The sequence below is a fragment of the Bos grunniens genome, chromosome X (genome assembly GCF_055505025.1).
Source record: "Bos grunniens cultivar Pamir isolate PY7600 chromosome X, Bosgru_T2T1.0, whole genome shotgun sequence".
In the NCBI taxonomy this organism is placed as follows: Eukaryota; Metazoa; Chordata; class Mammalia; order Artiodactyla; family Bovidae; genus Bos; species Bos grunniens.
The window spans coordinates 105,563,378-105,582,528 of NC_141194.1; the positions used below are offsets into that span (position 1 = coordinate 105,563,378).

Consider the following 19,151-nt stretch of genomic DNA (forward strand, 5'->3'; position numbering starts at 1 on the left):
TGGCGGAAGTGGAGGCCTGCGCGAAAGCGCAGGACCTCCCCGCCCTGCGCCGAAAGCCAGACTCTAGGGGCGGGGTCGGGCCAGGGATGGGGACGCGGGCGAGCTGCGGGGAGCTGCAGGCGGACTCGCGAGGTAGCGGGGACACGGCACAGCCGCAGCCGAGACAGCAGGCGGCCCGCGGCTCAGCGGCCGGCGCAGGTGCTCGAGGGGCAGGGCGGGCCAGGGCTGGGGCCTCCACGGGGGGGGGGGGGGGGGGTGGTGCCCGGCCTGGCCGGGATGCGCGCGCACCTGCCCGCGCCCTCGACCTTCCCCGCCCCACGAGGGAGGGGCCCGAGGAGGCCACACCCCCGTATCTCGCCTGAGGCCGGTCAGCTCAGCCCAGGTTCCCGCCCCCGCCAGTTAAATGGGCCGGCGGGGCACAGCCCGGGGAAACGGCCGGGGACTCGGGGTCTGCGGGTGTGACGGGCGAGAGCAGCGAAGCACAGGTAACCGAGTGGGCCATCGCGGCGCTGCGAGGCACTTTGATTGCCCAGACTTGGGAACGAGGCAAAATCCAGAGGGCCTAACCGATCTGGTACCCTGAGTTGCCCTCATGGGACCCCCGAGGAGACGGAGACCCCGAGAGGGCCAGGGACTTGCTGGGGGTCTGCCCAGCGTGGCAGGAGGAGGGCTGGAGCGACACTCCCATCAGCTGCACTACCTCACATGCTCCAGCTCATTGTAGAGTTTCTGCCTGCATCCTGGGCGACATGGTCTTAGGCAGATCATACGCTGCTCCAGCGGAGTTTTACTCAGTCGCCCCAGAGCTGAGGCCCTAGTAAGAATCCAGTAATGCTTTGGGTCATTTTGTAATATACACCACAGAAGAAGGTTGCCCAGAGAGGATGGCTGGAGCCCAGGGCCAGCAGTTTCTAATTTCCCGAACATCTTGCTCCCCGGGTATTCACAGTCAGTGGTTTCAGTAATGAAACATAAGCTGGAGGAGAGCCCAAAGGACTCCTCCAGAAAGGGGCCAGCTTCTCAGTGCTCCTCTCAGCTTCTGCCTTGTCAACTGAGTTTTTCTTTCACTAGAGAGCGCCATGGCAGAGCAGGTGGCTCTGAGCCGGACCCAGGTGTGCGGGATCCTGCGAGAAGAGCTGTACCAGGGTGATGACTTCCATCAGGCCGATACGCACATCTTTATCATCATGGGTGCATCGGTGAGTCTCCCCTACCAAACCCCACAGCTTAAACGCAGCAGAAGGGACCTCAGGGTGCCGGTGCTTTCCCAACTGCTTGCAGCTGGGCCCTTCGGGCTCTTGCCCCTGCTCAGGGGCCACTGTCAACCCGTTACCACCCAGTGTATACACACCGTGAGGCATTTCTGAAGTCCGTGTGTAGCCATTGAGTGTAGACCTCTGTCCTGGAGCTGGGAGGCCCTTCGGGACTGTCTGGTTGGACTTCCTCCTCCACAGGGGAGACAGAGAGGTAAACAGGGGAAGCAGTCCATTCCAGAAGGGTGTTTTCCAAACATGTTTCTGACTTGACAGATGTCACACAGTCATTGCCAGAGGTAGGATCCAGGGCCCGATCTGTACCTTGTCTGTCTACCCTCAAGGTTGCCAAAGACACACACTTGACCCTTCTTGAAACCCCATCTGTTTGCCCCAACTTCCAAGGCCTCTCAAGGAGCTGAGACCAGCCCCATTGTCCAGCCAGTGGAACTGCCACTTTTCTGTGATCAGAAAGGCCAGATACTAGAAGCAAAGGCAGAAACAGCGTGCTGACCATACATGTCGGGGGTGGTGGAACATGAGAGGATTGGTGGGTCCTCAGAGAGCCATGACCGGTCCCCCTGACTAAAAGCACTCTCTCCATGTGCCACATGGAAATAAGATTGACCCGGTGGCAAGACATGAGAAAGGGCTGGAACACTGTCGACATTTCATCTCAAAGGGAAACTTTTCACCCTGGACGGGACCAAGAATCCGCTCCCCGGGATTACGAGCATCTCTGGTGGTGACTTACTGTATAAACCTGAAGCGAGAGTTCTACCAAGCTAGTGAGCTCTTGACAGGGCAGGCATGGTCTCTCTGTCCCTTCCACACCCCTGTCCCTTCAGCTCTGGAGGAATTCGATTCTTCATTCATGTATCATAACAGGTCACCGCCCTTTGCAGAATGTGCTTCCTGCCGGTTGTGTGATTCTGGTCAGAATTTGGAAAAAGAGCCAGAATGCAGGGCTTTGTGGGTGAGGAGGGCTGTGCCACTGGGAGGGAAGGGAAGGCCGCCCGAAACTCTCCCCTGACCATCTTATCACCCCAAGACTGTAGGATGCCCAGTAGGGGCGCACAGGGGGCGGCTTAGCCCCTACCCTGGCCCCAGCCTCGTCCCTCGAGGTGCCAGAAAGATTAACACCTGGGACTAGGTCCAAGAAATAGGTTGACAAAGAAAGTTACTCAGGATTATTTTTCCTCCTTCCCCCATCCCCATCCCAGCATGTCCCAAGACACTCCAGCAGAGGATCCCTGACTTCAGTAAATGGCCTATGACCCTAGACCCTCAACTCCGATTAAACACCTCACTGAGAGCAACCAAGTGTGTTCTGTGGCCTGGGCCAAGTGTCTCCTCCTCTCTCAACCCCACAGTCTCCACTTGGCAATGGAAGTCTTTGGAGTATCAAGGGGCCCTGGGGTTCTGTTGAGCTCATTCGGTGACTCCTCCCTGCCTTCATGTGTGGCGGCCTTGGCATTGGGCAACACTGTTTCTTTGCAATCCGAGCAGTTCCCCTTTGCTCTTCTCTGCTCTGAGAGCAATCAGCAGAGGCTTCTAGGGCAGAAAGGGGAAGTGCCTGCTGCAGCCGGCGGGACGGCGGAGGGGGGCGGGAGTAGAGCCTGTTTTTTTGTTGTTGTTTTGTTTCTCCCGTTACTGCTGGGATGTGTGGGAGGCAGGCAGGCAGCAGAAACCTGCTACTCCGGGAGACCAAGGAGTTCACAGCACAGTAGGCACCTGCCCTGAGGCCCCCCACGCCCCACTCCCCACCATGGGAGCCGTGCCTGGGGGCTGGGCCCCAAGGTGAGTGTGTGTGACAGCAAACACTGCCAGGCCTTCATGCCCCAGGCCTTGGGAGGCTCCAAGGCCTGCAGAGCCAGGGCCTTGGAGCGGAGCCTGCAAGTGCAAAAAGGATGAGCTGTCCTCCGCGCCTCTCCTCCCTGCCGGCTTTGCCCAACCCGCACCCAGGCGCCTAAGTTCCGCCCTGTCCGAAGGCCGGCTGAGGAGTTACCCGATGGCCTTGCAGCTGCAGCCGCTCCCTGCTCCCTCCTCCAGACTCCCACCCTCGGTAGGAGGGCAGTGGAGGTACTTACAGGACTGGTCCGGAGGCCTCTGGAACCCAAGAACCCCATTTCTCCTTCCAGACTGGTGTTGAGAGAGGAACCCTGGGCCTGCCAGGCTCGAGCCACTCTAATCCCCAGTGGAAACAGAGCAATTGAGATGAGAGAAAGAACAGGCTAAGGAGCCCCCTCGGGCAGAAGTGGCTCCCTGCAGGGTCTGCAGGGTGGTCTTTGCCTCTGGGCCTCAGTTTCCCCGTCTGGGCCATGGGCTCCATGAGTGCTCCAGGGCCCATCCCAGAGATGGGGTCCCGCAAGGGCTGAGCAGGAGGACCCGGGCCCTCTCTCCTCGGGGGGTGTTTCTGGGCTGCCTCCCCTCCTGGGGTGATAAGATTCCTGCTGTGTCACAGTGACTCTGGCGCTCCCCCAAAGGGCTTATGAGTCATGAGCCCCACGGCCTAGGAGGGAGGCCAGGCAGATCCTTGACTCGAGGGGATTGAGCCCACCCCGGTCTCCCAAGTTCTACTGCCGCGTGCTCTACCCTAACACCCTGGATACTTGAGATAAGATTGCGGTGCAGGCCAGATGCGGCAGCAGGCCGCATCCTGCTGCTAAGCCACCATGTGGCCCCAGACTCCTCCAGACCCCATGAGCACTGTGCTCTTGGCCCACGGTACTTCCGGCAGAGCAATCGAGCCCAGGCCACTGGGTAGGGGGCCCTCCTAGGCCTCTGCGCCCCCGCCGCAGTCTGGGTCCTACCTCACTCCTCCCTTGGGTGAGTGACTCAGAGCCCTGGGCCGCTGGTGGCAGGGCTGAGCTGAACAAGGCGAGCAGGTTCCACCCCTTGCTAATCCCAAAGGAACCTGTGAGGGCAGTCAGCTATGGGGCACTGTGACTCAGCAGACAGGACACTAGCCCACTGGAATTTGATCAGAAGCAAACATTCCTCTGGGCCAGGAGGTGCTCACTGACGGGGGATTGATGGCTTCTCCTGCCAGATCCCCACAACAGGAGGTGGGTAGCGGAAAGTGGGCACTGCTGGGCACTGGGAGGAGAGGGGCCACAGGGGTTGCAGCTGGGCTCCAGGGAGACCCCAGCTGGGGGTCAGACACCGACCTTGAAGCGCTGTTATCTCCAGTCTTCCCAGGGAAGGTGGTCGGCAAGACAGGTCCCTGCTCCAGAGCCTTTGGCAATCAGTTCTGAGCGGCTGTCAGACAGGGTCAAGGGCTGCGACACAGAGCACCCTGGTTTGGGAACCACCCACTGGAGCACTCCAGGTTCTGCTAGAGCCCGGAGGTGGCAGAGAAATACTGGCCCATGTGGGCTGGGCACTAGCCAAGACCTGGGCCAGAGCAGACACATGGACTTGTCCACGTGTGGATGTTGGCTCGGCCCAGGAGACGCAGAGTGAACCCACAAATGGGAACTGAGCATGCAAGCCTCAAAAGTGGCCTGCCCTTGCCCCCAGCCAGAGGAGGACTTGCCCACCTAGTAGCTCCCCAACTACCTTCCTCATGGCCTGTCTAGGGGTGCAGATTGCAATCAGTTCTTGTCCTGCAGCTCCTCTCTGCAACAGTCCACCGATGTGACCACATCCAGTGCTGACATGACTCTTAAACGGTCATTTTGCCCTGAAGACTCAGGTCCTCACCCCTGGAGGTGGTTTTCCTGCCCAGTGCGAGACTAGCAGCTCTGCCCAGCAGCCCTTGCTGATTACAGGGCAGGGGGCATGAGAGGGCACCTGCTCTGCACCCACGCCATACCCAGGCTCACCACCTCTTCCACCCACAGTGGAGAATTCCTTTGTCAGGTCACCAAAAGCAAGCAGGTGGCCGTGGCTACAGCAGCTAAACCAGCCTGGAGAGAAGGGACTGGGTGACTTCGTGCGATGACAACATTGTTGCTCACAGTTGCTGTGTCTTCACACACTTGCCATTATCTTGGAAAGTTTCACATGGTCAACGGCAAGTGCGATACGCAGCCAGGGCCGCCCACTGTCTGCTCAGTTGTTCTTTTCAGTCTTTTCATTTGTAGGCAACATTCGCACACATCGAAAGACATCTCTGTCCAATCGGTTCTGACCTTTATAACCAGAGACAACGTTTCCATCTCCCCAGCCAGTCCACCTCCTGCTCTGAACTCTCACTTATGTCACTGTGGCTGCTTTGCCTTTTCTAAAGCTTCCCTTAAATCAACTCAAGGTGTTCAGTCTTGTGTGTCCAGCATTCTGGTTCTGAGAATTGCTTGTGCTGAGTAGGTCACTGGCTTGTCCCTTTTTTCTTGGTTTGTAATCTTTGTTCTTGCCCCCTGCACAGCTTGCAGGATCTTCGTTCCCCTACCAGGGATCAAACCCGCAACCCCCTGTGGTGGAGTCCTAACCACTGGACCACCAGGGAATCCCCCTGGCTCATCCCTTGGTGTTGCTGAGTGGGTGTCCCACTGTGTGGATATCCAGCTTGTCCATCTCCTGTTGATGGCCTTTCACTGTGTCCCAGCTCAGGGCTATTGGGAATTATGGCTGCTGTGAACCTTGGTGCAAGTGTTTGCTCCACACCACCTCCAACACCAGATGGCATTAGTTTTTTCAGATTACAACCTTCTGGTGAAGGTCAAGCTGGATCTCACTGTGGTTTAATTTGTATTTTTCTGACAACTGGTCATCTTGAACACTTTCTTGTGTGTTAAGTAACCATTGATTTTTCTTGTTGTGAAGTATGTGGTCAAGCCTTTACTGATCTTGAATTCTTTTCTTGTTTTGTTGTACAGTGGGTTTTTTTCTTTTTAATTGACCTTTTTAACCACGTTCAAGGTACTAACCAGTGGCATTTAACACATTTCATGATATCGAGGGGAGTGGGTTATATATTCTAGATTCTACATCTGGTGAATCTTTTCTCCCAGTCTGTGGCTTGTCTATTCATCTTGTTTTTTTCCCAATTCATCCTCTTAATAGTGTCTTATGATGACCAGGAGTTTCTAATTTTGCTCAAGCCTTCATTCATCCATTTTTCCAGTTACTGCATTTTGTGTCCTAGCTAAGAAATCTGTTTCTACTCCCATCTATTAACTTTTTCAAACCTAAAATCTCATTAATTGTAATAATTTTCATAAATCTTGGTTTCAAGTGGTTTTCTTTTTTTAAATGGACAGGTGGTCAGCTAGAGACCAGGCCTGCGTGACACTTTCTTCCCCACCTTGTCATGTTTCTTGTTCTCTGCCTGCTGCTGGTGGGGCTTCTGGTGGGGTGTTGAGTAAAGAACTGAAGACAGGCCCTCTTTTCTTGCTTCTGGTTGTTGAAAGAGGATTATTTCAACGTTTCTCTACAGTATATGATGTTTGTGGAGTTTTAACAGGGGCTGCTTAGCAAGGTGAGAAAGTTCCCTTTTATGCCTAGTCTGGGAAGAGGTCCTATCATGCTAGGTATCGAAATTTTCTGGAACATTTAATCTCCATCTGGTGAGTTTTAACAAGGTTCCTAGATTAAAAACTCTAAAGGAGTAGACTTATGGCTTAGAGCTTTTTTCCTCTAATCTGTTCATGTAGTGAATGTTAATGACTTTTTTTTTCTTTTCAATATCAAACCAAGCTTTCACTTGCAGGATGATCCCAACTTAGTTAGGACATACTCCATGTTTGACATTGCAGGGTTGGGTTTGCTGGTATCTCCTGCAGAATTGTTTGCACCTGTATCTGTGTTCATGGATGAGACAGGCTTGGGACCACCTGTGCGCATTTCTCAGACTCTCTGGCCGCAGGGTCCTGGGGCCACCACACGGCTTGGCAAACACTCCCCAGTCAGGCTTTGCCTCTGAATGGCAGTCTCCGTGGCATTTTGTGAGACCTATTAGCAGAGCTGTCTCTGTAAGGGACAGTTGTCAGGGGCCAGGCTGGGCTTGCTGGGAAGGGTGTGAATGCCATTCTGTCTCCTTAATGACCATTGCCTCCCTAGGTCACTCATTTCATTGTGGTATGTTGGAATTTTCCAGAAAAGTGTCCATTTCATGTAACTTACCAGATGTGGGATAAGGTCGTTCACAGAACCCTCTGCGGTCTTTCCTGTCAGTAGTTTTGTCCCACTGCCCCCATGATTCTTGGTGCCTTTTTAAAAAGCAATCTTTCCCAGGGGACTGTTTGAATTAATTTAATTAGTCTTTTTCAAATACCAAGATGGGGCTTTGTTGAGCTATTCTTTTGGCTTGTTTTCCATTTTATTCATTTTTACTTTGCAGTGTTTCCTGCCTTGTGATTTGTTTGGCTTTTAAATTCTGCTGTCCTTTTTCTAGGGCTTCCCTGGTGGCTCAGTAGTAAAGAATCTGCCTGCAATGCAGGAGACTCGGGTTCAATCCCTGAGCCAGGAAGATCTCCTGGAGGAGGTAACGGCTACCCACTCCAGTGTTTTTGCCTGGAGCATTCCATGGACAGCAGAGCCTGGCAGGCTGCAGTCCATGGGGTCGCAAAGAATCAGGCATGACCGAGCAACGATGGATGGTCCTTTTTCGAACTTTTTCAGTTGAACGCTGAGTTCATCAGCTTCGAGCCATTCTTTTATTTGCTAACATAAGCATTTAAAGTCATGCCTCAGTTTTGTCGCATGCTACTTCCAATGCCATTCAATTCCAGTGAGTCTAGGGTTTTCTTTAGCCCATGAGCTCTTTAGAAGCAAGCTTCTTGTGTTGGCTTTGGTTTTGCCCATTCAACCATAAGATGAGTCTGTGGATCGTGGGACCAGCGGGTTAATGGGGTACCTCCTGGCCAGCGCGAGGTCTCTTTCCCTTAAGGTGCCCCCCAGCAATGTGTGGGCACTCCAGGCCAGGGTCAAGGGCTAGACTGGGCCCCAGTTCAAGCGGCTCAGACTATACACAGTGGGCAGGACAAGCATGCGCAGGTTTACCCCCATGGGGGTGATCTGGGGTATGTCCTCAGCTCCTAACCACGCCTGTTTCTCTGCCACAGGGGGACCTGGCCAAGAAGAAGATCTACCCCACCATCTGGTAAGCCTGTGTCCCCACTACCCTCTGTGGCCCCGCGCCCCCTCGCCCTTGCCACAGCCATGCTCTGCCCTCAGGTGGCTGTTCCGAGATGGCCTTTTGCCCGAAGACACCTACATCGTGGGCTATGCCCGCTCCCGCCTCACAGTGGCTGACATCCGCAAGCAGAGCGAGCCCTTCTTCAAAGTGAGTGGCTTCTGGGGTCTCGGCAGGTGGCACACACCACCACCCCCCGTCCCATCACAGAGGCCCTTCGTCCTGCCCCTCCTGTGCCAGGCCACCCCCTCCCTGGCACCTCCCAGCCCCCTGTGACTTGGGCTTACCACTTCCTTCCCACTGTACCCTGTGACCTCTCAAACATGGAGATACCTGCCTTCTCTCAACACATGGTACTTAGGTGGCATGACTTTGGAGAGACAGCTTTCTCCCAGGTCCCAGTTGGCTGGACTCTGGCTTCTGTCTTAGGGCATTGAGGCCCCCACCCCCACCCCCATGGGCGTGCTGGAGCTGTGAGTGACCCCAGTGCGAGGCTAGGATGGCTGACCTCTCAGGAAGCCCGCTCTGCCTATGGGCTCACAGGAGAGCAAGGGCAGGAAGCCAAGATGCTTGTGTCCGTGTTGCCCAGGCTACCCCGGAGGAGAAGTCCAAGCTGGAGGAGTTCTTTGCCCGCAACTCCTACGTGGCCGGCCAGTACGATGACACTGCCTCCTACAAGCGCCTCAACAGCCACATAAATGCCCTTCACCAGGGCACACAGACCAACCGCCTCTTCTACCTGGCCTTGCCCCCGACTGTCTATGAGGCTGTCACCAAAAACATCCATGAGACCTGCATGAGCCAGACGTAAGGCTGGTCTTTGTCCCTACCTTCCTGCCTCCAGGGTGTGCCCTACCCTGGTGTGACCTGCCCCAGCAAGCTAAGCAGAGCCCCCAGGGCCAACCGGTCTGCTGCTGCTGCTGTTAAGTCGCTTCAGTCATATCCGACTTTGTGCGACCCCATAGATGGCAGCCCAGCAGTCTCCTCTGTCCCTGGGATTCTCCAGGCAAGAACACTGGAGTGGGTTGCCATTTCCTTCTCCAGTGCATGAAAGTGAAAGGTGAAAGTGAAGTCGTTCAGTCGTGCCCGACTCTTAGTGACCCCATGGACTGCAGCTTACCAGGCTCTTCCGTCCATGGGATTTTCCAGGCAAGGGCACTGGAGTGGGGTGCCATTGCCTTCTCCGGCCAACCGGTCTAGGGAGTCTGAAAAAGATAGATGCCCCTGGTTTGTTACTTCCATGAATTCAGTCTATGGAGAATGGGCATTTTCTGTTTTCTGGAAGTTTCCCAAAAATGCTCACACCCGTATTTACCATCCAGTTCAGTTCAGTTCAGTTCAGTCGCTCAGTCGTGTCCGACTCTTTGCGACCCCATGAATCACAGCACGCCAGGCCTCCCTGTCCATCACAAACACCTGGAGTTCACTCAGACTCATGTCCATCGAGTCAGTGATGCCATCCAGCCATCTCATCCTCTGTTGTCCCCTTCTCCTCCTGCCCCCAATCCCTCCCAGCATCAGAGTCTTTTCCAATCAGTCAGCTCTTCACATGAGGTGGCCAAAGTACTGGAGTTTCAGCTTCAGCATCATTCCTTCCAAAGAAATCCAGGGCTGATCTCCTTCAGAATGGACTGGTTGGATGTCCTTGCAGTCCAAGGGACTCTCAAGAGTCTTCTCCAATACCACAGTTCAAAAGCATCAATTCTTCAGTGCTCAGCCTTCTTCACAGTCCAGCTCTCACATCCATACATGACCACAGGAAAAACCATAGCCTTGACTAGACGGACCTTTGTTAGCAAAGTAATGTCTCTGCTTTTGAATATTCTGTCTAGGTTGGTCATAACTTTCCTTCCAAGGAGTAAGCGTATTTTAATTTCATGGCTGCAGTCACCATCTGCAGTGATTTTGGAGCCCCAAAAAATAAAGTCTGACACTGTTTCCAGTTTCCCCATCTATTTCCCATGAAGTGATGGGACCGGATGCCATGATCTTAGTTTTCTGAATGTTGAGCTTTAAGCCAACTTTTTCACTCTCCTCTTTCACTTTCATCAAGAGGCTTTTTAGTTCCTCTTCACTTTCTGCCATAAGGGTGGTGTCATCTGCATATCTGAGCTTATTGATATTTCTCCCGGCAGTCTTGATTCCAGCTTGTGTTTCTTCCAGTCCAGCGTTTCTCATGATGTACTCTGCATGTAAGTTAAATAAGCAGGGTGACAATATACAACCTTGACGTACTCCTTTTCCTATTTGGAACCAGTCTGTTGTTCCATGTCCATTTCTAACTGTTGCTTCCTGACCTGTATACAGATTTCTCAAAAGGCAGGTCAGGTGGTCTGGTATTCCCATCTCTTGAAAAATTTTCCACAGTTGATTGTGATCCACACAGTCAAAGGACTTGGCATAGTCAATAAAGCAGAAATAGATGTTTTTCTGGAACGCTGTTGTTTTTTCCATGATCCAGCGGATGTTGGCAATTTGATCTCTGGTTTCTTTGCCTTTTCTAAAACCAACCTGAACATCAGGAAGTTCACGGTTCACGTATTTCTGAAGCCTGGCTTGGAGACCTTTGAGCGTTACTTTACTAGCATGTGAGATGAGTGCAGTTGTGCGGTAGTTTGAGCATTCCTTGGCATTGCCTTTCTTTGGGATTGGAATGAAAACTGACCTTTTCCAGTTCTGTGGCCACTGATGAGTTTTCCAAATTTGCTGGCATATTGAGTGCAGCACTTTCACAGCATCATCTTTCAGGATTTGAAATAGCTCAACTGGAATTCCATCACCTCCACTAGCTTTGTTCGTAGTGATGCCTTCTACGGCCCACTGGACTTCACATTCCAGGATGTCTGGCTCTAGGTCAGTGATCACACCATCGTGATTATCTGGGTCATGAAGATCTTTTTTGTACAGTTCTTCTGTGTATTCTTGCCACCTCTTTTTAATATCTTCTGCTTCTGTTAGGTCCATACCATTTCTGTCCTTTATCGAGCCCATCTTTGCATGAAATGTTCCCTTGGTATCTCTAATTTTCTTGAAGAGATTTCTAATCTTTCCCATTCTGTTGTTTTCCTCTATTTCTTTGCATTGATCACTGAGGAAGGCTTTCTTATCTCTTCTTGCTATTCTTTGGAACTCTGCATTCAGATGCTTATATCTTTCCTTTTCTCCTTTGCTTTTCGCTTCTCTTCTTTTCACAGCTATTTGTAAGGCCTCCCCAGACAGCCATTTTGCTTTTTTGCATTTCTTTTCCATGGGGATGGTCTTGATCCCTGTCTCCTGTACAATGTCACGAACCTCATGCTATAGTTCATCAGGCACTCTATCTATCAGATCTAGGCCCTTAAATCTATTTCTCACTTCCACTGTATAATCATAAGGGATTTGATTTAGGTCATACCTGAATGGTCTAGTGGTTTTCCCTACTTTCTTCAATTTAAGTCTGAATTTGGTAATAAGGAGTTCATGATCTGAGCCACAGTCAGCTCCCAGTCTTGTTTTTGTTGACTGTATAGAGCTTCTCCATCTTTGGCTGCAAAGAACATAATTAGTCTGATTTCGGTGTTGACCATCTGGTGATGTCCATGTGTAGAGCCTTCTCTTGTGTTGTTGGAAGAGGGTGTTTGCTATGACCAGTGCATTTTCTTGGCAAAACTCTATTAGTCTTTGCCCTGCTTCATTCTGTATTCTAAGGCCAAATTTGCCTGTTACTCCAGGTGTTTCTTGACTTCCTACTTTTGCATTCCAGTCCCCTATAATGAAAAGGACATCTTTTTTGGGTGTTAGTTCTAAAAGGTCTTGTAGGTCTTCATCGAACCGTTCAACTTCAGCCTCATCAGCGTTACTGGTTGGGGCATAGACTTGGATTACTGTGATATTGAATGGTTTGCCTTGGAAACGAACAGAGATCATTCTGTCGTTTTTGAGATTGCATCTAAGTATTGCATTTCGGACTCTTTTGTTGACCATGATGGCTACTCCATTTCTTCTGAGGGATTCCTGCCCGCAGTAGTAGATATAATGGTCATCTGAGTTAAATTCACCCATTCCAGTCCATTTCAGTTCGCTGATTCCTAGAATGTCGACATTCACTCTTGCCATCTCTTGTTTGACCACTTCCAATTTGCCTTGATTCATGGACCTGACATTCCAGGTTCCTATGCAATATTGCTCTTTACAGCATCGGACCTTGCTTCTATCACCAGTCACATCCACAGCTGGGTATTGTTTTTGCTTTGGCTCCATCGCTTTGTTCTTTCTGGAGTTATTTCTCCACTGATCTCCAGTAGCATATTGGGCACTTACTGACCTGGGGAGTTCCTTTTTCAGTATCCTATCATTTTGCCTTTTCATACTGTTCATGGGGTTCTCAAGGCAAGAATACTGAAGTGGTTTGCCATTCCCTTCTCCAGTGGACCACATTCTGTCAGATCTCTCCACCATGACCCGCCCGTCTTGGGTTGCCCCATGGGCATGGCTTAGTTTCATTGAGTTAGACAAGGCTGTGGTCCTAGTGTGATTAGATTGACTTGTTTTCTGAGTATGGTTTCAGTGTGTTTGCCCTCTGATGCCCTCTTGCAACACCTACCATCTTACTTGGGTTTCTCTTACCTTGGACCTTGGACGTGGGGTGTCTCTTCACGGTTGCTCCAGCAAAGTGCAGCCGCTGCTCCTTTCCTTGGACGAGGGGTATCTCCTCACAGCCGCCCTTCCTGACCTTCAACATGGGATAGCGCCTCTAGGCCCTCCTGCACCCGCGCAGCCACCACTCCTTGGATATGGGGTTGGTCCTCCCGGCCGCCGCCCCTAGCCTTGGGCGTGGGGTAGCTCCTCCTGGCCACCGCCCCTGACCTCGGACTTGGGTAACTCTTCTCTGCCGTTCATGCGCCGTTGCAGCCTGGCACTCTCGGCCGCTGCCCCTGATCTCGGACGTGGGGTAACTCCTCTTGGCCGCCACCCTTCGGGCATGGGGTCCTCCCGGCTTCTGCCCCTGACCTCGGACGTGGGGTAGCTCCTCTCGGCCATGCTCAGTGCGCCAGTCGCAGCCGCCGTCACGCATCCAGATCCCTATATAGACCCTCAGAGTCAGCTCCCCAGAAATCCCACTGTCCCTGGCAGCAGTCCCGACTAACACTACAAGGTGGCAGTGTTGCTCCACGAAACTTTTTCACTGGTGCTGGCTTATTCTCAGGCCCTCAGCACTTCCCACGGTCCCGTCGACCACCACCAGGGGGCGGTGTTGCTCCACGGAACCCTGCTTCCTGTGACGCAGTAGCTCCTGCGTGCTTGCTTATGTCCCCCAAACCAGGACCATGTCTGTTCCACTTTGTCCAAGGTTTGGATGTGGAATGGCCACATTAACTGTCCGTTAGGATAAAGGGGGCTTCCCTTGTAGCTCAGTCGGTAAAGCATTTGCCTGCAGTGCAGGAGACCCAGGTTTGATCCCTGGGTGGGGAAGATCTCTCGGAGAAGGAAATGGCAACCCAGTCCAATATCCTTGCCTGTAAAATATGGACAGAGGAGCTTGGTGGGCTGCAGTCCATGGGGTCGCAAAGAGTCAGGCACAAGTGAGCGACTAACACTTATTTACTTCCCCACGTTTAAACCCTTGGGGGGAGCTATGCCTTTGTCATCCCCTCCCCCTATTTTCCCACTAGCTCAGGGCACCCCCAGACCCTGCAGGAACCCTGCGTTGCCAGGAGGGAGCAGAGAGGGCAGGAGGTGCTCCTCCCAGTCGCCAGCCAGTCAGGCTAGAAGGCTTCCGAGGAAGCTCTGAGCCTAGCCCCAAGGGCTGGGAATTAGAAGGGGTGTCCTCTGGGCAGAGGCCGGAAGAGACCCAGCCCTGCAGAACTTGGCTGGCCCAGCTGACTGTTGAGAGGAGGCAGGGAGTCTCTGCCTTCACTCTCTAGGGAAGGGAGGGTGGACGGGGATGGGATGCTGAGCCATGCCCCACCCCAGGGAGGGTGATGTAGTTCTGGGTTGTCACAGAGGCTGGAACCGCATCATCGTGGAGAAGCCGTTTGGGAGGGACCTGCAGAGCTCCAACCAGCTGTCCAACCACATCGCCTCCCTGTTCCACGAGGACCAGATCTACCGCATTGACCACTACCTGGGCAAAGAGATGGTCCAGAACCTCATGGTGCTGAGGTGCGCTGGGGCAGGGGTTGGGGGCCAGGGGTCCTGGGCCGCCCCCCTCCGATGCACAGTCAGCCTCCGTGTGCCCCTCCCCCAGGTTTGCCAACAGGATCTTCGGGCCCATTTGGAACCGGGACAACATCGCCTGCGTCATTCTCACCTTCAAAGAGCCCTTTGGCACTGAGGGTCGTGGGGGCTACTTTGATGAATTTGGGATCATCCGGTGAGAGCCTGACTCCCTTATCTGGGGAGGTGGGCACAGGCACCATCCCACTTCCCCTGCAGGTCCCCCCGCCCCGCTCTGGGCTCCTGGACCCTGATGTTCAAGTTGGGCAGCATGAGTGTCCGAGCAGTCAGTGGGGACTGTAAAGGGTGGGGTCACTGTCTTCTGTCTTTCCTCAAGGGGACCTGGCAGACACTGGGGATCAGGAAGGAAGCTCACTGCTTGTTGCTGGAAGGCCGACTTTGAGGCCCTGAATGCCGGGAAGGTGGCCGACGAGGGGCGAAGGGAGCTCATGCCTCACTCCTTCTTGCCCCTAGGGACGTGATGCAGAACCACCTCCTGCAGATGCTGTGTCTGGTGGCCATGGAGAAGCCCGCCTCCACTGACTCAGATGACGTGCGGGATGAGAAGGTGGGTGGGGCCGCCCCCTCCCTGCCCAGCCCCCTTTCCTTAGCCACCCATCCTGAGCACCAGGTGCCCTGGGCCAGGAGGCAGGCAGCCTGTCAGAGAACTGGCAGGGCCATGCAACCGAGCTTCTCCTGGAGAAGAACCGAGGGTGGGGTGAGGTGGTCCCAGAGGGCCCTTGCGGGATGGAGCCTGAAGCCCGGCTCTGGCAGCAGGAGCAAAGCTGCACGCGGGACACCTACTGACTATCAGGGCCACTCGCCCATCCAGGAAGGCCACCCCTGGGCGTTAACATGGCTCCCTGGTGCCCGGTGTCCTCTTTACCCAAGGGGCCTGTCTTCCTGGCTCTCCTGCAGGTCAAGGTGCTGAAGTGTATCTCAGAGGTGCAGGCGAGCAACGTGGTCCTGGGCCAGTATGTGGGGAACCCTGACGGAGAGGGGGAGGCCACCAAAGGGTACCTGGATGACCCCACGGTGCCCCGCGGGTCCACCACAGCCACCTTTGCGGCCGCCGTCCTCTATGTGGAAAATGAGCGCTGGGACGGTAGGTGGCGCCGCCATCCCGTGGGGATGGGAGCCGGCCCCTGCAGCCAGCCAAGCGCTCCCCAAAGCCTGCTGTGTCCATCCCCCGTCTCCTCACAGGGGTGCCCTTCATCCTGCGCTGCGGCAAAGCCCTGAACGAGCGCAAGGCCGAGGTGCGCCTGCAGTTTCGTGACGTGGCCGGGGACATCTTCCGGCAGCAGTGCAAGCGCAACGAGCTGGTAATCCGCGTGCAGCCCAACGAGGCCGTGTACACCAAGATGATGACCAAGAAGCCTGGCATGTTCTTCAACCCCGAGGAGTCGGAGCTTGACCTGACCTATGGCAACCGATACAAGGTGGGCACTCGCCCACCCCCTGGGCAGGGGCGGCAGCCCAGGGCTCCACAGGGCTCAGCACCTTGGTGACACCCTGTGGCCCGCCCACAGAACGTGAAGCTCCCTGACGCCTACGAGCGCCTCATCCTGGACGTCTTTTGCGGGAGCCAGATGCACTTCGTGCGCAGGTGAGGAGAGGCACCCCCCTCGCCCTCCCTCCTCCCCCGCCCCCTCTCCATCCCCCTCTCCATCCCCCTCTTCGTCCCCCTCCCTCCGTGGTCACACTGGCCTCCCATCCCCACCCCTGTCCCTTCAGTGATGAACTGCGGGAGGCCTGGCGGATCTTCACTCCACTGCTCCACCACATCGAACGCGAGAAGGCCCGGCCCATCCCCTACGTGTACGGCAGGTACGTCTATGCAGAAGGTGCGGCGGACAAGACGGGGTGTGGATCGGGGGGTGACGGGAGTGGAGGGGGGGCGAAGGGGGACCCTGTGGCTCAGGGCTCCCTCACCGCTCCCCACTGCCTGTCCCCCTGCCAGCCGGGGCCCTGTGGAGGCAGACGAGCTGATGAAGCGTGTGGGCTTCCAGTACGAGGGCACCTACAAGTGGGTGAACCCCCACAAGCTCTGAGCCGGCCCCCCTCCTGTGCGCCCTGGGCCTGCCCACCTCTCTCGCTCCACACCCCCTCCCACCAGACCCAGCTCCAGAGGACTCGGGACCACTGCCCCCAGCCCCACATTCCTGCCCTGGGCTGGGGCCACCCCCCACCCACTCCTCGGCCCAGTCGCATTCCTCGGCCAGCCAGCACTGTGACCCCACCCGCACCCGACCCCAGCCAGCCTGTATCCCCGGGACTGAGCCCCCCCCCCACCCCACCGCCCGGAGCAAGGAAGAGGAGGGCTATAGTTGGGGAAGACAGGGGCAAGGTCCTCAGAAGGCCGAGAATGGGCCCCCTGCACCCCCAGTCTCAGCGCCATTCCACATTCCTGGTCCCCCCACAGAAGGGACGTTCACGCCACCCAGTGCCCTCCCTGCGCTGGGCCCTCCAAATGTCCGTGTGCCCCCCAGGCCCCCCATCACCATAACTCAGCACTCCACAACCACCCCGTCTCACTCCTACAGCACCCCCCACCCCCCGCCCCAAGGTGGCACCCTCACCACCAGAAAAGCAAAAGCAGCAAAGTGCCATTAAATCAGCAAACTAAGCCACCCGGCTCTGGGTCCTTTCTTGCCTCCTGCGACCGTGGAAGGGCACCCCTGTGGCTGCCTGCCCACCTGCCCTGTCCCCACCATCGGCTTGCCCCAACACCCACTTCCCTTGACCACCAGATTGGGTGGGCACGTGGATTACCTCCACCCCAACCGAGCCGTGGGATCTTGTCAGAAGACCACTTGTGGCACAAGAACAGGTCATGTTCCTTTCATTCATTTCCCCCCGCCACGACAAAGTATTTAGGAAGGAGTGGCTAAGGGACTTGGGGACATAAACCAAGGGGGACAGGCGAGTCCAGGGCACACAACAGTCTGGCACCACGGAGTGGTACACAGCTGGCCTTCGCGCCTGAGACCAAGAGCAGGCGCCCTCCAGGGGATCTGCTGGCTTCCTTGAGCCTGGCTGCCTCTGGCTCCATCTTCACATAAGCTTCTCCCTTGACCAGGACACCAGTCATCCTGGACTGGAGGCCCAATCTCCCCCAGAATGACCTTAATCTCAACTAGCCAGATTATCTCTGCACATGCCTCATTGCTGAACAAGGGCACAAGGGTCCAGGTGAGCCTGCCCCCCAAAGGCAGTGCCCCCCCGGGCGTCTGTCCAGCCTTTTCCCTCGACCAAGCATCAGGAAGGGGGCTGCAGCCGCTCCTGTGGTCCCCGCCCTGGGCCTGAGTTCTGGGACGTGTGGCTAACCCAAAACAAACATACAGGATGCTCCTCGTTTGCCGGGATGTTTCATGGAGGGACCAAGCCAGCCACCCAACATGTGACCTGAGCAGGCAAGGTCCACTCCACAGGTCCCCGCGGCTGGCAGGGCTCAGGGGTCATGGAGCCAGGGAGGTCTGTGACCGCGGGGCCAGGCCCGTAGGCTGTTTGTTGGTAAGAGCTTGGCCACCATGGCTCCTCACTTGAGCTTGGGCTATGTAGGGAGACCACCAGGTTCACGTGGACCTAGATTGAGCAGAAAAGGACTTGCTGGGCTAGGGACAGCTGGAATCCAGACCCATGGTGCCTTCAGGTCCGCATGGAGCAGCTGAGAAAGCCCCTTGTGGACATTTGGGCTTCATTTGGGGTGGGGACGCTGGCCTTGGTTCTCTTCCCTGTGCCGGTGGCCTGGGGAAGGGGCAGTGAGTCCTTCGTTCTAATGCTCTGGCTCCTGCATAGCTACAAAGAGTCCTGTCCTGTCCTGGATGCTATGGGGCAGCTGTGTGCCCACAAAGGCCAGACGCTGTGCTTAGTCGTTCAGTCATGTCTGATTCTTTGCGACCCTGTGGACTGTAGTCCGCCAGGCTCCTCTGTCCATGGAATTCTCCAGGCCAGAACACTGGAGTGGGTTGCCATTCCCTTCTCCAGGGGCTCTTCCCCACCCAGGGATCCAACCACGGTCTCCGGCATTGCAGGCGGATTCTTTACCATCTGAGCCACCAGGGAAGCCCTCAGGAGAAAAAGCAAAGAAACAAAAGAGCCTTTCTTGACCCCGCTGGGGTCTTTGTGCTCAGGGACCCCTCACACAGCTCCACAGACACCTACAGACTTTGGGGGACCCAGTAGAGCTGAGTTCTGGGGAGAGTCATCCCAAGCCCCTTGGAAAGCCTTCTGGCATGGCATCACTGAGTGGGACACTTAACAGCGTGGAGGATCCATGTAGGGCCAGGAACCGGAAATGGAGGAGAGACTAAGCTCTTCCTGGACTCCCAACATGTGATGACTACGTGGGAGCAGGGAGGGCAGGGTGGGGACCCCCAAGCTGATCCTCTCTGAGTGTCCCCACCATGACAGAGGGCCCAGGCTAGAGAAGTTAGTGGACAGCTCAGATCTTGGTGCTACCCTGTGGCAGAGATGAGAGGGCCCTGGTGAGGATGCTCAACTATCACCGGATGCCCAGTGCCAATGAAGGACAGACATGAAGGACCTGAGAAGGACAGTAGCTGTAATCTCAGCTCTAGGAGCTTGCAATGCAAAAGAGGCATGAGGTCCTGGTTGTTGTTCAT

General features: G+C 55.1%; 2 protein-coding genes across 9 annotated transcripts in view; one reads left to right on the top strand and one right to left on the bottom strand.

Annotated features, from left to right (window-relative positions):
- IKBKG (inhibitor of nuclear factor kappa B kinase regulatory subunit gamma) overlaps window positions 1-4,619 on the bottom strand; it is a 55,308-nt gene extending 50,689 nt beyond the window's left edge. The window contains exon 1 of one of the 2 annotated variants that reach the window (XM_086389432.1): window positions 4,424-4,619. The gene's annotated coding sequence lies outside the window, so the exon portion shown is untranslated. The remainder of the gene's footprint in view (window positions 1-4,423) is intronic. The other variant, XM_086389438.1, reaches the window with a different exon arrangement.
- On the top strand, window positions 8-17,152 carry G6PD (glucose-6-phosphate dehydrogenase). 7 transcript variants are annotated; one of them, XM_086389418.1, is made up of 14 exons: window positions 8-198; window positions 1,072-1,199; window positions 7,591-7,680; window positions 8,261-8,298; window positions 8,373-8,481; window positions 8,921-9,138; window positions 14,314-14,472; window positions 14,558-14,683; window positions 15,001-15,094; window positions 15,445-15,631; window positions 15,730-15,965; window positions 16,056-16,132; window positions 16,261-16,353; window positions 16,487-17,152. In XM_086389418.1, the coding sequence occupies exons 1-14, from the start codon at window positions 87-89 to the stop codon at window positions 16,575-16,577; spliced, it is 1,758 nt and encodes a 585-aa protein (XP_086245544.1). In that variant the 5' UTR covers window positions 8-86; the 3' UTR covers window positions 16,578-17,152. The 7 variants fall into 7 exon arrangements, with proteins under 7 accessions (XP_086245544.1, XP_086245546.1, XP_086245549.1 ...); XM_086389419.1 differs by lacking the exon at window positions 8-198 and adding an exon at window positions 302-485; XM_086389420.1 differs by lacking the exon at window positions 7,591-7,680.
- The last annotated feature ends 1,999 nt before the right edge of the window (window positions 17,153-19,151 follow it).

Excerpts from the sequence above, each read along its gene's own strand:
- G6PD (XM_086389418.1), top strand. The coding sequence starts at position 87 with ATGGGGACGCGGGCGAGCTGCGGGGAGCTGCAGGCGGACTCGCGAGGT. Across the intron at positions 199-1,071 it reads CGGCTCAGCGGCCGGCGCAG|AGAGCGCCATGGCAGAGCAG; the intron begins GTGCTCGAGGGG and ends TTCTTTCACTAG. Across the intron at positions 1,200-7,590 it reads TTATCATCATGGGTGCATCG|GGCTTCCCTGGTGGCTCAGT; the intron begins GTGAGTCTCCCC and ends TCCTTTTTCTAG.